Genomic DNA, 15,464 nt, shown 5'->3' on the forward strand with positions numbered 1-15,464 from the left:
AAGGAAAATGTTGGTTAAATCTAGGTTCTGCCATAAGATATGCAAATTAATTTTTTTAATCCCAAACCAGAAATACTTCTGGGCCCAAGCATATCATGCCTCTAGCACAGGACTGTTTTATGCAGGTCTCATAGTCAAGCCTGCTTAAAATTAGCATGAGAAAAAACAACTATCTTTAGATTATACTTGTTAATCTTTAACACAAATGTAATATTTGAGGAAGTTGTTACTAAGTACATGAATAATAAAGGTGTGAAAAGCACATAATAAAAGCTTTCCTCAAGCAGGGCTACCTACACCACTACATAAGAATCTAATTCACCACATTAAAATCTTATCATTTTAAACTTTGAGCGCTTGTTTGGTGGTTCTAGCAGAGGAGCACAGCTACTCAGATACCTTTAACCGAAGACCAGCCTTCTTCGATTGAGGACAGCCGTCTTCTTCAATTTAACATGAAACTTTGGAAGAAAGGGGTCACCCACCTGGCCAGCCAGATTAGCCAAATCCACCCTGGTGATCAAATGAGTTTAACAAATGTTGTAGCCAGATCACCCTCATATCTATCATTTTAAACTTTGCGCTGAAGTCAGTAAAGGCTTAAAAAAAAAAAGTCTGGTGTTCTTGTACCTGAAGCAAAGTATCCCATTTCTATTGCAAGTTGTACAAGAGTTAGATATAACTACAAATTTTTTTGAACTTGTGATCACGATCTATCCACAAAGCTATCTTAAACTTTGATGATTCAAGAAAGTAAGCCGTATTTACTAAAAAAAAGTACTGCACAGCCACAGATAAGCTAATATTCTAGATACCTGAAACACCATATATGGGTTGTGTGGTATCAGTGCTGGGGACTGAACTCAGAGCCTGGACACCTTCCTGAGCTTTTATTGCTCAAGGCACTCTATCTACCACTTAAGCAACAGTTCCACTTCTGGCTTTTTTGGTTTTTAACTGGAGTTAAGATTCTCAGACTTTACTGCCCTGGCTGGTTTTGAATGGTGATCCTCAGATCCCAGCCTCCCAAGCTGCTAGGAATATAGGCATGAGCCACCAGCACCCAGCTCATATGTGTGTATTTTATAAACACTGATTTCAAATATACAGTCTAGTGTGAGTCATGGGAGCAGGGAATAGATATAGATATAAAATCACAGAATCTATTGACAATAAAAAAAATCATCAAACATACCAGAAGAAAAACTTAAATTGTATCCTTCAAAAATAATACATAAAATCCTAAAATTAGAAGTTTTCCTGGTCTGTCAACTTTCTAAAAACAAGGATCCATCTTTTAAGAATGAAGAGCTACATCTGAGCACAATGGTACGAGTTTGTAATCCAATCTATGGGGGAAGCTGAGGCAAGAGGATGGAGAATTTAAGGTTAGTCTGGGCAACATAGCAAGGCACCATCTAAACAAACAAGCAATATATATTTAAATATAAACATATAATATATATATATATATATGTATGTATAAATAGAATCCTTATCCAAAAGGTTACAATGTTAACATAATCAGGCACTTCCTTCCTTTCTCATTCTATTCCCAAATCCTTCAGCTCACAATTCAAAGACTAACCAACAATGATAATCTAAGCTAAGTCACTATAATAAATTTAGTACAGCCATTCAGGAAAACTTCTGAAGTATGAGGGTGAACTATAATAAAGACCGGCTTGAGTTGGTTCCTTCAGACATAGTAACTGACTCCTTATTTATGCACTTACTTACACTATTGTGATAAAGTTCAATTAACTCACTGGTATATAAAAACTAAAAAGGCAGAATTACACAGGAGAATCACAGTCTGGTCTTACACTATACTCATTATAAATAAAGAAACTTCTAAGCCAAAATATGTAATCAGATATTAGAAACAAACTTTCCTTAAACTTAGGACTTAAATTTTGAAACTGAGAAGACATTTACCACACTGTATCACAAAATCTACACTTCACAAGTGTTAATTTCAGATGTCTAACTTATTGGATTTTACTCACACAGCATATAGATTTATAAAATATCATTACTGGTAATTCATATATCATCTAGTTTAAGAAATAGTATCATATACCAATTCCCAAAATAATACAATTCCATCAAGTATAGATCTGTAAACTTTTTCATTTCAGATATGAGTTAATATGTTTTTCCACATTCTGACCTGTCCTCACTTATAATCAAGTATTAAAAAATCTGACTCCTATGAAATTGAGAGAAGCATGTTTTCTTCTATTAAAAAGGTTAAATTTAAAAAATCACTTCTTAATGATTAATAAGCACTAAGATTTTTCATTCCACTGCATTTAAAAACTGTTCTTCTTGAAGTTTCAGTTTAAATTCCTCTCTGATTCTTTCTAGTAACTCTGGTTTAAAAATGATGTCCAGCGCAGTCATTGCCAGAGCTTTGGCCACACGCAAAGTGTAGAACTGAGCATCTTGCGATCCTAAAAGAGAAAATAAATTAGAATATCTCCATATGTACTAAGAATTTATTAATTCCTCAGTTTACCCCTTAATGAACTGCCTCTCCACTGCCCACCATAACCAAGTATTTTCTAGGTGATGTTAATGAAATGACAGTTGAACTAGTTAGAAAAGTAGCTAATTAATAGGGAGAGAGGGAATGTGAAGGGCAGACATCTAACAACATATACCTGCAGCTTCAGTGTATTGTTCAGTATGATTCAAAGCACTGGATCCAATGTAAAAATATGGATGAATTCCAGGAACCACAAAGGAAACATTTCCAAAGTCAGTAGATCCTTGAACACAAAGAAAAGCACACTTGGTTAAATACTTTTGAGTGATGAAATCAACCATAATTCTACACTTAGTTACAGTTCTATGTCGTCAGAGCAAACATAAAGAGTTCTTGGCCAGTCATCTTCTGTGCCATCAGAGCAAACATAAAGAGTTCTTGGCCAGTCATCCACATCCTCAGGCCCTCACTGACTCTCCTACCCCTCCAGTGTCCACACAGTGCTGACAAAGGTCTCCCCGGACCTGCCCTTGCTCACAGCTACTCCTACTGGTCCTCCTATAGCACTGCACTGTCACCCTCCCTTCTGTAAATTCTGATGGCCCCTTCCCTTCCTGTCTGTCTTGGAGGTATAGACTCCCTGATCTGACCTGACCACAAAATACTAGTTATTTGAGATTCAATTCCAGGCCCTTCTTCTCATGTCATAGTCCTTCTCAAGATTTTGGCCATTTGTATTATTTCAAATATCCACCAACTCAAAATTTATGCTTACTGTCATCTAAGCTTCATGTTTATACATCCAATTGCCAACCTGATTCTTGTTGTCTTCATGGTGGGTCAAATTGAACATGTCAAAGTTCCTGTTCTGCACTACTCTATAACAATACCTCTCAAAGGGGGAGGGGGGAGGCTGGGAAGGGATGGGAAGGGTAAACAAAGGAGGAGGCTGCAATGCTTGGTAAGAAATGTACGCATTATCCTGCCCATGCAATTGTAACCCCTCTGTACAGTTTGTTCACAAATAAAATAAAATAAAATTTAAAAAAAAAAACAATACCTCTCAAATATCTCAGAATCCTAACATTTCTCAGCACCATCACCAGTATCTGTCCCAGGTCTACACTGTCAGTTCTTCCTGCCTGAACTCCTTCAATGATCTCTTAAAGGATTAAGCAACATCTATTGTATTTGCCAAAATATTCCATCTTACCATGATCAGATATCAATCACTCTTTTAACCTAACCTTACACTATACTACCAGACTTCCTCTTTACCCCACTTGATCTGCACATTCAATATCCATGCACTCTACCACTTAAGGGCTCTTCAGCTCAAGGTGAGTGCTTTACCACTTGAGTCACAGTGCCACTTCCAGCTTTCTGGTTAATTGTAGATAAGAGTCTCACAGGGGCTGGGAAGGTGGCTCAGTGGTAGAGCGCTTGCCTTGCATGCCTGAGGCCCTGGGTTCGATTCCTCAACACCACATAAGCAAAAAGAAAAAAGGTGGAAGTGGCGCTGTGGCTCAAGTGGTAGAACAATAGCCTTGAGCTGAAGAACTGAGGGACAGAGCCCAGGCCCAGAGTTCAGGCCCCACAGACTCCCGACCGGGCTCAGCCTCCTGAGTAGCTATGATTACAGGCATGAGCCACTGATGCCAGGCAGGAAATGGTATTTTAACTACCATTATATCTAGCTTTCACATGGCCAACAGTAACATCTGGTGAATAAAGTACAGTAAAAACAAAGCCTTGTGCTCACTCAGGACAGTTGTCGAATGTTTGGCATGTGTCAAACACTGCACCAGGCAAAGTTAGACTACACAAGAATAAGTGGTAAGGCAATGAGGATATGTAACCAACAGCAGCCAACATTTCTCTGGAATTGCCTTGGGCCAAACAAGATTCTAAATGCCTCGTACATATTTCCATTTACTTTTTTGTTCTGTTGTTTTGTTTTGTGACAGGACCTCACTATGCAGCCTAGGCTGGCCTTAAACTTGAAATACTCCTGCCTCAGCCTCCCAAGTGCTGTATGTACACCATGCCTGGTTTCTTCACTTACATTTTGAACAGTTCTCATTTTTACACAGTGGGAAACCAAAGCTTACAGATACCAAATAATGGCTCATAGCTAGCTAGTAGTCATGTGGTAAAGGCTAAGGCTCAACTCTGAAGCTCTGCAAAAATGTGCTGCTTCGGCCAGGCACCAATGACTCACGCCTATCATCCTAGCTACTCAGGAGGCTGAGATCTGAGGATCGTAGTTCAAAGCCAGCCTGGGCAGGAACGTCCGTGAGACTCTTATCTCCAATTAACCACCAGAAATCCAGAAGTGGCGCTGTGGCTCAAGTGAGAGAGGGTTAGCCTTGAGCTAAAGAGCTAAGGAACAGTGCCAGGCCCAGAGTTCAAGACCCAGAACAAAAGGACAAAAAAAAAGGACTGCTTCTGAAAATACTAAGCATTTTCCAGGATGGTTCCAGACATGAAATGTGCAGTGATGGTACAGCAGTGAACAGGATGGAGAAAAGCTGGCTACATATTTTAACATCTTACTGAGCTAGGCCCTACAGTCTGCAAATGATACCTAAGGACAATCAATTTATTTCATTGTTTTTGTCTATTATATAAACCCCAACCCTGAGCAGGTCTGACTATGTGTCTTCCCTCATACAGCTAGACTGCAGAAACATGCTAGGGTAAAATGCAGGACTATGAAGACTACCTTGACAACAAATTCATGGTCCATCTTTAGTTCTTAACTGAGCTACTAATGATGTTCAGAATAAACATACAACCTCTCTAACGTCCCTGGTAGCTCTCTTTCAGCCCTCCAGTTGTGCTTGAGCTACAACACCTCCTAGGAGGATGTCTCAGGACTGCTGTTCCTCTTTCCAGAACATTCATCTCTATCTATTTCTTTCAAGGATTGCTTTAAAACAATATTTTCTTGGGCTGGGAAGGTAGAGTGCTTGCCTTGCATGCATGAAGCCCTGTGTTCAATTCCTCAGCACCACATAAACAGAAAAAGTCAGAAGTGGTGCTGTGGCTCAAGCAGTATACCACTAATCTTGATCTGAAGAGCTGAGGGACAGCACCCAGGCCCAGAGTTCAAGCTCCATGACCGACAAATAAATAAATAAATAAATAAGTAAATTTCCCATGTTTACATCCACTGTTTTCTTTTAAGCCTGTCTTTGGAAAGAGAAGAAACTTGTCTCGCCAGTCATTGTAGTAGGTAGAAAAGTGAGATTTAGACATTTTGTCTCTCAAGGCTTTACTTATTTTCCATTAGACCAACTGAGTTTCTAATTGCTGGTCTGATGACCACTAGGTCATACTTACTTTATTCCATATTGGCAGCATCTGACATGACATATTCTCCTTCCCTTTAGGAATCTTCTACTGTCTTGGCTTCCATGACAACTAGATCCTAATTATCTGGCTTTCTCTGACTACAGTCTCCTTCAGATCCCTGCCTTTTCCATATCCTTAAATGCTGTTGATCAGTGTTTCATCTGTCTTCTCCCTCCATGTACTTGTTTTTTTTTTTTTTTTTATTGTAAAGATACTATACAGAGGGTTACAGTCCTCTATGTACTTGGACAACTAAATCAATGATAACTAATTCAATGACCTCCCATACACTGACAAATCCTTAATTTTCAAGCTACATATCTTTTGGGGTTCCAAAATCAACAGGTCTACTTAGAATTCCTTGATTTAGGGGCTGGGAGGGTAGCTCAGTGGCAGAGTACTTACCTTGCATGTATGAGGCCCTGGGTTTGATTCCTCAGCACCACATAAGCAGAAAAAAAATCGAAGTGGCGCTGTGTCTCAAGTGCTAGAGTGCTAGCCTTGAGCTGAATTGCTGAGGGACAGCGCCCAGGACCAGAGTTCAGGCCCCACAACCAACAACAACAACAAAAAAAAGAATTCCTTGATTTACTAAGCTAATACTATTTTATACCAACCCCACACAACTCTAAACTGCTTTTTCTCTTGAAGTCTTTATTCTCAGTGAATGACAATGACACCTTAGGGATGAAAAAGAACGTCAACATTTTATTTCAGCAGACAGATTTCTAACTTGAAAAATGTTATCATATTCTCATAAAAGGAAATGAAAAACCCCAAGTATAATTAAATTCTAATAGCTATTTGTTACACTGTAGAATCTAAAAATGTCCCAGAGATAACTAAGTACTTAGCAATCTGCTTATTATACGAATGAATTAAAACTCCTATTTCCTGTTTTAGTTGCTTAAAAGTTTAAATTAAGCTGGGCACCAGTGGCTCACACCTGTAATCCTAGCTACTCAGGAGGCTGAGATGTGAGACTTGCAGCTCAAAGCCCAGCTAGGGCAGGAAACTCCTTGAGACTCTTATCTCTAATAAACTACTCAAAAAAAGCTGGAAGTGGCGCTGTGCTCAAGTAGTCTTGAGCAGAAAGAGCAGTGCCCAGGCCAAGTTCAAGCCCCAGGACCAGCAAAAGAAAAAGAAAAAAAAGTTAAAATTAAACAAATTTAAATACAACTATTTATAATATAAACCTAAAGTAGATGGCTATGCCTAAAAATAAGTTTGCTAGTAAGATATATTACATTGATTTCTATAATCATAAACTTTTGGAAGCTATCATTAAAATCTCCAAAATTGTTTGACCAAAGATGGCATTTTTCTTTCTTAAATAGTTCAATATATAAGAAATGAATTTAATTACCTGAAGGGCCATTCAGCATTGCATCTTCTGAAATGAACTCTATCCCCAGCTTTTCCCCATTCTCCATATAAGCTTTCCACAGGCTTTTATTAGGGAGGACATTGTAATAATCATGTGCCCCACCTTTTATTTCTACCTAATAAAAAATTACAAAACAAATTTTGAAATAAAAACTTTAATTCACAAATTTAAAAGCAGTTAATTTTGTCTCTAGATATAAACTTTCTCAAATGTCTTACCTTACAGTTATACTTTTAATACTAAGAGTTTCTAAAACTCTCTGTTTTATGTTACATATGCACCAGACCATACAATGACACCAAGCTCCAGACTAGCCAGCAAGTGTCAAATTCAATCACCTATGTGACTGAGAGCTGTGGGAAGAACCTAGTAATTTCTACTCTGATGCTGGAGGTCTAAAACCACACTCTGAGGAACTCTGCTTGAGCTTTCAGTCTCCCAAATAAAGAAAAGATGTGTCAGAATGACACTATTGCCTGGCATGAAAAGGGACATTGAGAGAAATACTTAAATCTTCAGAGCAAAGGGATGGCAATAGTTCTCACTCATCAGTATAATCAGCTGGAGATACCGAAGCAGTGTTTGTGTATCTACTTAGCACAGATTTACAAACTTAGTTTCGTTTAAGTCAAACTGGGCATTGTATCTCCAAACTTGCCAGCAAAAGCTAATCATAAAATAGTACAGCATGAATTTCTTCTACTTTTGATACCATATAAGGTAGGGTCAATCTACCAGCAAATTAGTCACCAAAAAAACAAGAAACGATATAAAGATTTAAATCCAATAAGCCTCCTTTTAGGGAACATTGCACACTATAAAGTATTAGATAACGACAATAGTTTATGTTTGTGTTTTCTAAGTATTTACAGTTAAATACGTACAGGAATAGTCCCTGTAATGCCTATGTAAATTCACAATTTTACTAAATCTATACCTACCTTTGCTGGTAGGTACTGGCACAAGAAGGCTTGTTCTTTGCTCCTACATTTGTCCTTATCTATATCTAATCACTACAACACATCAGGAGCTTTTCTATTCTAATTTTTGCTGCCTACATCTCCCCAAGTGCTTTCATCCTTTCCTTTACATACCTGAAAGTATGATCATTCTTCAAAGCTCAATTCAGGTGTAAAGTCTTCCATAAAACCTTCCTTTTCCTTCAGACCACTGTTTCCTTCCTCAGATCCTTTCTGACACCACCCACCCTATTCTTAGTAAACACACACTGAGTATCACTGCCTTTATGAGACACTGCCACTATGTAAAGGACCTTTTCTCTGAAGAACAGAAAAAAAAAACAAACTAAGTAATAAATACACATGAAGGCCAGGCTCTAATAAACATTATCTCACTTAACCTCTCACAAGAACCCTGTGATAGGTTATATTATTACCCCTATTCTTCAAGGGAGAAAATGGAAGCCCAGAAATATTAAATAACACATCTAAAGCCTACCAAATTAGTAGAAGTACAAGGCAAAAGACAGGCCAAGACCTGTCTTTCCAACTAAATTATGTGCAAGTTTCTTGCCCTGTACAATCCTAAAACTCATCCGACTTTAGAGCACATTATAATTTAAATCAATGAACTCTATGTCTATTTTAACTTCATTTCATCAAGTCCTAAGAATTTTATTACTATGTCATCAAAACAATAAAAAATTCTGCAAATTCTGTTATACTCTCTTCCAAAGGAACTAGATAAAGCAATTCAAAAACTTCATCTACCAAAAGGGAAGAAGATAACTTGCAAAAAGCAGGGATTAATTCATCAAAATCTTTGGCTGAATTAAACAAAAAAAAGGCAGGGATTCTATGGCACAGTTGTACCCAACTTACTCTAACTGCTGTTAAGTATGAAGAGCTGTAGACTTCCCTATTGCAAGAGAGTAAAATAGCGTTAGCTATTCAACCAACTCATTTAACGTATTCAAGACATCACTGTCAAAGCAAGCTTCTGAGACAGATCCCCAGCAGCAAACATGGCATCGGCCACCATTACCAAATGGGAGATGCACGTTGGCTTCAGATCTAACAATATAAGCAGTCCCAGTCCACATATAAAACTCTGATTATAATTAACTCTGAAAAGTTCTTACTGTGCACCCTGTAGCCAAAGCCGCAGCTCTGAAGCAATCTTCTGCCTTTTTGGTCAAAACCTGAAGTTCTTTCATTGAGGGTGCACGGAAGTAATAGAGTAATTCAGAATAAGAGGGAATGATATTGGGTTTTACACCACCATTTTTTATTATACCTATAAAAAGAACCAAATTATTGAAATTAAGCTTGTGGTCATTTTTTTTTACTTAATACTCCTATAGTTTGTCAGCCAACAATGAGAAGAACCCCTGAACAATTTTTTTTTTTTTGTCAGTCCTGGGGCTTGAACTCTAGGCCAGGGCTTGACCCTCACTCAGCTCTTCAGCTCAAGGCTAGCACTCTAACACTTGAGCCACAGCACCACTTCCAGTTTTCTGGTGGTTAATTCGAGACAAGAGTCTCATGGACTTTCCTGCCCAGGCTGGCTTTGAACTGCCTCCAGAGTAGCTAGGATTACAGGCGTGAGCCACTGGTGCCCAGCTCCCCGAACATTTTAAGTCACATTTAGTTATGGGAAAATACCAAATGCATATCAAAGAACACTAAGTACTAAAAACCTCCAAAACATATTTTTTCTAACTATACAGAATAAAGATTCATCTAGTCAAAGTAATAAAATGATACATAAAATCTAATTTCATATGATCTACTTTAAAATATTGTGTTCCTTTTAAAGAACTCAAGGGGAAAATTGATAAAAGGAACAATTACAAACTGACTTTAACTTATAAAAAAAATCAGGCAAAGAATAGATATTGAACAATTTCCTAAATCATAAGGACATAAACTAAAAAAGAAATGTGTGCTCTTAAGACAACACTTTATTAGTAGGGATAGCCCTACTCACTGTGTTCTGTAACAGTAGAAGCATAGGTAGTGAATCAAGATCAGGGGTGGCCCTGGGCAAAAATGTAAGATCTGGGCTGAGAATGTGGCTTAATGGTAGAGTGCTCACCTAGCATGCATGAAGTCCAGAGTACAATTCCTCAGTACCACATAGAACGAAAAATTCAGATGTGGTACTATGGCTCAATTGGTAGAGTGCTAGCCTTGAGCAAAAAGAAGCCCAGGGACAGTGCCCAGGTCCTGAGTTCTAGCCCCAGGACTGGCCAAAAAAAATTAAAAAGATCCAAAAAACTCAACTTAAACAAAAAGTGATAAGGATGTGGCTCAAGTTGTAAATCATCTGCTACCAAACACAAAGGCCCTAAGTTAAAAACCTCGGTACTGCTTAAGAAAAAAAAAAAAGGCCAGACACTGATGGCTCATGCCTGTTGACCTAGAAGGCAAAAGTCTGAAGTTTCAAACCAGCCTGGCAGAAAAATCCTTGAGACTTCATTTCGAATTAAGAAGCAAATTGCCAGACTGCAGGTGTGGATGAAGTGGTAGAGCATTAGCTGTGAGCGAGTAAGCCAAGGGAAGCATAAGGCCTCAAGGTCAAGCTCTGATATTAGCACCAAAAAAATAAGAGAGACAATTATGTACCCAGTTTAAGCCTGTAAGCTTTCTACTTGGGAGGCAGAAATTGTAGAATCATGACTCAGCTCTAGTCTGGGCAAAAAGTAAATTCACCAATACTGGTACAGTGGCCACATGTTTATCATCTCAGCTTTAAGGCAAGCACAATGGCTAGTTACGGGGGTATAGGCTTGTCATCCCAGTGATGTGGGAAGCACAAACAGGAGGACCACGGTCCAGGCTGGCCCAGGCATAAAACAAGACTCTATCTCAAAAGTAACCAAAGGGCTGGCAGAGAGGCTCAGGTGGTAAAATGTCTCAAGTAGATCAGCCCAGATCTCAGCCCAAATCTTACATTTTTGCTGCCCCCCTACTGAGTGCCAGCCTAGCAAGTGTAAAGTCCTAGGTTCAAACCCACTACCACTCAAGAGCCAAAACCTTGTATTTCTTACTAAAATATGACACCGTTTATGCCTCTTGGCATATATACATATATTTTTAACCAGTCCTGAGTCTTGAACTCAAGGCTTGGACACTGTCCCTGAGCTTCCTTTATTCAAGGCCAACACTACCACTTGAGCCATAGTGCCACTTCTGGCTTTTTCTGTTTATGTGGTACTGAGGAATTGAACCCAGGGCTTCATGCATGCTAGGCAAGCACTACCACTAAACCAAATTCCAGCCCAATTGGTATATTATTCTGTTAAATCAATTTCTGAAAAATCTGTTTTAAAATTTTAAAATATCCATATATAGCATATATTATATTTTCAATCCTTTTTTTAAAAAAAAGTCAAATAGTTACATTGTGTTGAAATATGTCATCATGTTATGGAAAATATTAAACAGTACTACCATGAACTCTCCAGGTTGGTTTCATTTGATGCCGTAACACCGACAGATTGTTATAGGCAAGAACAGCTGCATCCAAGGCATTGACTCCTTCCCAGGGGTAAGCAGCAGCATGAGACGCTTTCCCATAATATTTCACAGTCACACTAGGAGGCAAACAATTATTGAAAACTACTTTTTCTGAAGTCTAATAATTAACTAAATATTACTCCAAACTAATTCACAGAGCTGTGGATACAGCTCAGAGGTAAAATTACCTTGCCTAACATGCACAAAGCATCACAAGAAACTTCTAAGATTTTAGGATAATTATTTTATATATATATATATATTACAGCATATATTATATATCATTCATGATATATACTTGTATATATTATATACATAAATGCATATGATACATAATCTATATATTAGCACCATTATCTTAAAACTAGAATTTCATCAAAACTGTCAATATTATAACATGGAAAAGAAATCCTACATGAAAATAGCTTTGGTACCATTTCTTCCAAGTTCAAATCTACATAACTAAAGAATAGTAAACTATTAAAGGAAAAAATGCAAGTGGCTGTTTTACATTAGCAATAGTAGTTTTCCTTAATTAGCATATTTTAAACAAATTAGTAAGAAATTATTTTCAAGGTAAACTTCAGTTGCTTTTTTTTTTTTTTGGTCAGTCGTGGGGCTTGAACTCTGGGCCTGGGTGCTGTCCTTGAGCTCTTCAGCTCAAGGCGAGTGCTCTACCACTTGAGCCACAGCACCACTTCCAGTTTTCTGGTGGTTAATTGGAGAAGCACCACTTCCAGTTTTCTGGAGGTTAATTGGAGATAAGAGAGTCTCATGGACTTTCCTGCTCAGGCTGGCTTTGAACCATGATCCTTGAATCTCAGCCTTCTGAGTAGCTAGGATTACGGGCATGAGCCACCAGAGCCTAGTTGTTTAGTTTTTTAAAAGCAAATATTAATAACCCTAAAGTGCTGGTGGCTCATGCCTGTAATCATCACTACTCAGGAGGCTGAGATCTGAGGATCACTATTCAAACCCAGGCAGGACAGTGAAGTCCCTGAGACTCTTCTCTCCAATTAACTACCGAAAAAACTGGAAGTGCAGCTGTGGCTCAAGTGATAGATCACCAGCCTTGAGCACAAAAGCTCAGAGACAGTGCTCAGGCCTTGACTGAGTTCAAGACCATCACACACAAAAAAACACAACAACAACACACACACACATATACACACACCAACTAGAACAATATATTGAGGTAAATTCTTGAGAAGAAAAATCTTCCTTCAAAACTTAATTTAGGAAAGAAAAATATAATTTAGAGCTGGATGTGGTGGTGCAAGCTGTAATCTCAGCATGAGGGAAGCTAAGGCAGGAAGATCTTAAGTTTGAGGCCAACCAGAAAAATACCTTATGCAGGTAATTACTTAGGCAATTCATCCAAATAGTATTAAAAGGATAAGCCAGACACTAAGAAGAGGACTGAGCCAAGAAAGCTAATCAAGACTAAAAAGCTTAAGTTTAACTCTTGTAGGCTGGGAAGCCTGTGGACAACTACAGTTCCCTGCCAGAGGAATTAGCAAGCATTTCTAATCCTTAATGTTTTCCAGAGCTATTCAAGTGTTATTATATTACCTCTGAAACTAAAGTTAAGTCTTCCAATTTTCACAATGCCAATTCCTAGTGATGACAATAAAGATACCAAACAGCTAAAATGCTCAACCTCTAAAATCAAAACCCTGGTGATAAATGGGACCTGAATACAATCAACTGCTGGGACAGTTCTGCTATTACTGCCAAGAGCCAGGCTATACAGCGAAAATCACTTAAGTAGCTGGGCAGTGTAGACTAGGAGCTACTAACCAGACAATGATGATGGTTAAAATTTCTCTAAGGTCCGCTCTTAAATGGCAAGCAGACTCCTCCCTCCTCGTGACCAAGTAAGTCTCCACCCAGTACCTGCGTTCCTAGGCCACTGGCACACGTGAAGGTCACATCCGCAACCACTGAGGTCACATCTAGATCTGATGTGGCCACACATTTCTTCCACCTCCCACCTCCCTTTACCTGGCCACACCTACCATAGATAAGGCATGGCCTGGTGCCAGACTGCCCCTTTTCCAGCTTCGTGGAGCGCTGGCCTAGTGCCAGCTAGTGCGTTGAATAAACCTATCCCTTACCTGCATACCACTTGTGTGGTGGTGTTCTTACAGAGCAACCTCTTTAAATACCTAACAATTTCCAGTGTGAAAATTCAAGCCACTTCAATGATACAAGCTTACAGGTACCAAAAAAGTGAGCTTTCGGCAACAGGCAAATCTGAGAAGTATAGGTTGACAAATTTCAATAAATATGCAGCTGCTCAGGTTCTATATTCTCTTTTTAGGGCATCATCTAGACTCTCTGCAAAGAACCAAACTAAAATAAATGAAACAGAGAAGTATACTGTCTTCCCAAAACGAATAAAACTGTTCTCTACTAATATCAATTACAAAGAGACCTCCTCATCAAAAGATAGATGGGGGGGGTATAGTTGTAGAGATGGGAGGGAAGGGATGATAGGGGAAAAACAAAGGAGGAGGCAACAATGCTTGATAAGAAATGTACTCATACCTTGCTCATGTAATTGCAACCCCTCTGTACAGTATTTTCACGATAAAAAAAAAACGTATTTTAAAAAAAAGGTGTTTTCCAGAAACTCTCAGAGTTCAAACATCACATGAGCCCAGTGGGCTGGTGGCTCACACCCGTAATCCTAGCTACTCAAGAGGCTGAAATATGAGGATTACAATAAAAAGGCAGCCTGGATAGGAAAGTCCATCAGACTCTGATATCCAATTAACCATCAAAAAGATGGAAGCAGAGCTGTGTTCAAGTGGTAGAGCACTAACCCTGAGGAGGAAAAAAAAAGCTTAGGGACAGAACCCAGGTGCTAAACGAGCACATGCATAAACACACACATACCATATAGAACATGAATGTTAACATGCTGTTTGTCATTCCTATGCTTTTTAAACACTCTTTTAATAGTTCAATTATAAACACCCAATTAGAAGGGGCTTGGCCCAACGCCATTCCACATAAATAAAGATATTATATAATTATCTTTCAGTTTAATTTTTGCTTTAGTTGGTAAGGGGAAAGGGTCTCAGGTGGCTAAGACTACTCTGAACTCATGGACCAAGTGATGTTCCTACCTCAGCCTCCCAAGTAGCTTGAACTATGATGGGATGGGGAGGGGGTGATGCCATTGCACTATTCCTCCTGAATGATGGGATTATAGGCAAACACCAACACACTCGGCTCAGTTTAGTTCTTAAATGTATAAATGTGGAGTATTAGTCCCTGGCTTAGATATCAAAATTATCTACATCTGTTTTCCTTGATTTCAAGTCTTCCAACAGAATTACTTACTCATGTTCAGCCACATCCAGTAGATAAGCAGCATCCTCTTGGGATGGATGGGCCATAAAGACAACATCAAGGTCTTTAAAAGCTCCTGCTTCAATTAAATCAATTTTGCCACCACCATCTTCTTCTGCAGGGGTACCCAGGACAATTATCTACAAGGAAATATCTATGTCAGAGCCAAAGAACAATAACAAGTCCTAGTAGGAAAAATGTTAAACAGGTTCTCTTACATATGCATTCACAATCTACATTTAAGTCTTGAACTATGGACAGAGGTTTTATTCATGGAAATTTTTTTTTGGGGGGGGGTCCAATCGTGGGGCCTGAACTCTGGGCCTGGGCGCTGTCCCTCAGCTCTTCAGCTCAAGGCTAGTGCTCTACCACTTGAGCCACAGCGCCA

The 15,464-nt window shown here is 38.8% G+C and overlaps 1 protein-coding gene across 1 annotated transcript in view; it reads right to left on the reverse strand.

Moving 5' to 3' along the window:
• Positions 1-1,204: 1,204 nt before the first annotated feature.
• Pm20d2 (peptidase M20 domain containing 2) overlaps positions 1,205-15,464 on the reverse strand; it is a 19,987-nt gene continuing 5,727 nt past the window's right edge. The window contains exons 2-7 of the mRNA XM_013016638.1: positions 15,068-15,216; positions 11,651-11,793; positions 9,337-9,491; positions 7,215-7,350; positions 2,667-2,774; positions 1,205-2,456 (exon numbers count right to left, since the gene is read on the reverse strand). Coding sequence (XP_012872092.1) covers positions 2,302-2,456; positions 2,667-2,774; positions 7,215-7,350; positions 9,337-9,491; positions 11,651-11,793; positions 15,068-15,216 — 846 coding nt within the window. The 3' untranslated portion in view covers positions 1,205-2,301. The remainder of the gene's footprint in view (positions 2,457-2,666; positions 2,775-7,214; positions 7,351-9,336; positions 9,492-11,650; positions 11,794-15,067; positions 15,217-15,464) is intronic.

Source organism: Dipodomys ordii, unplaced genomic scaffold (genome assembly GCF_000151885.1).
Source record: "Dipodomys ordii isolate 6190 unplaced genomic scaffold, Dord_2.0 Scaffold32, whole genome shotgun sequence".
Taxonomy (NCBI): Eukaryota; Metazoa; Chordata; class Mammalia; order Rodentia; family Heteromyidae; genus Dipodomys; species Dipodomys ordii.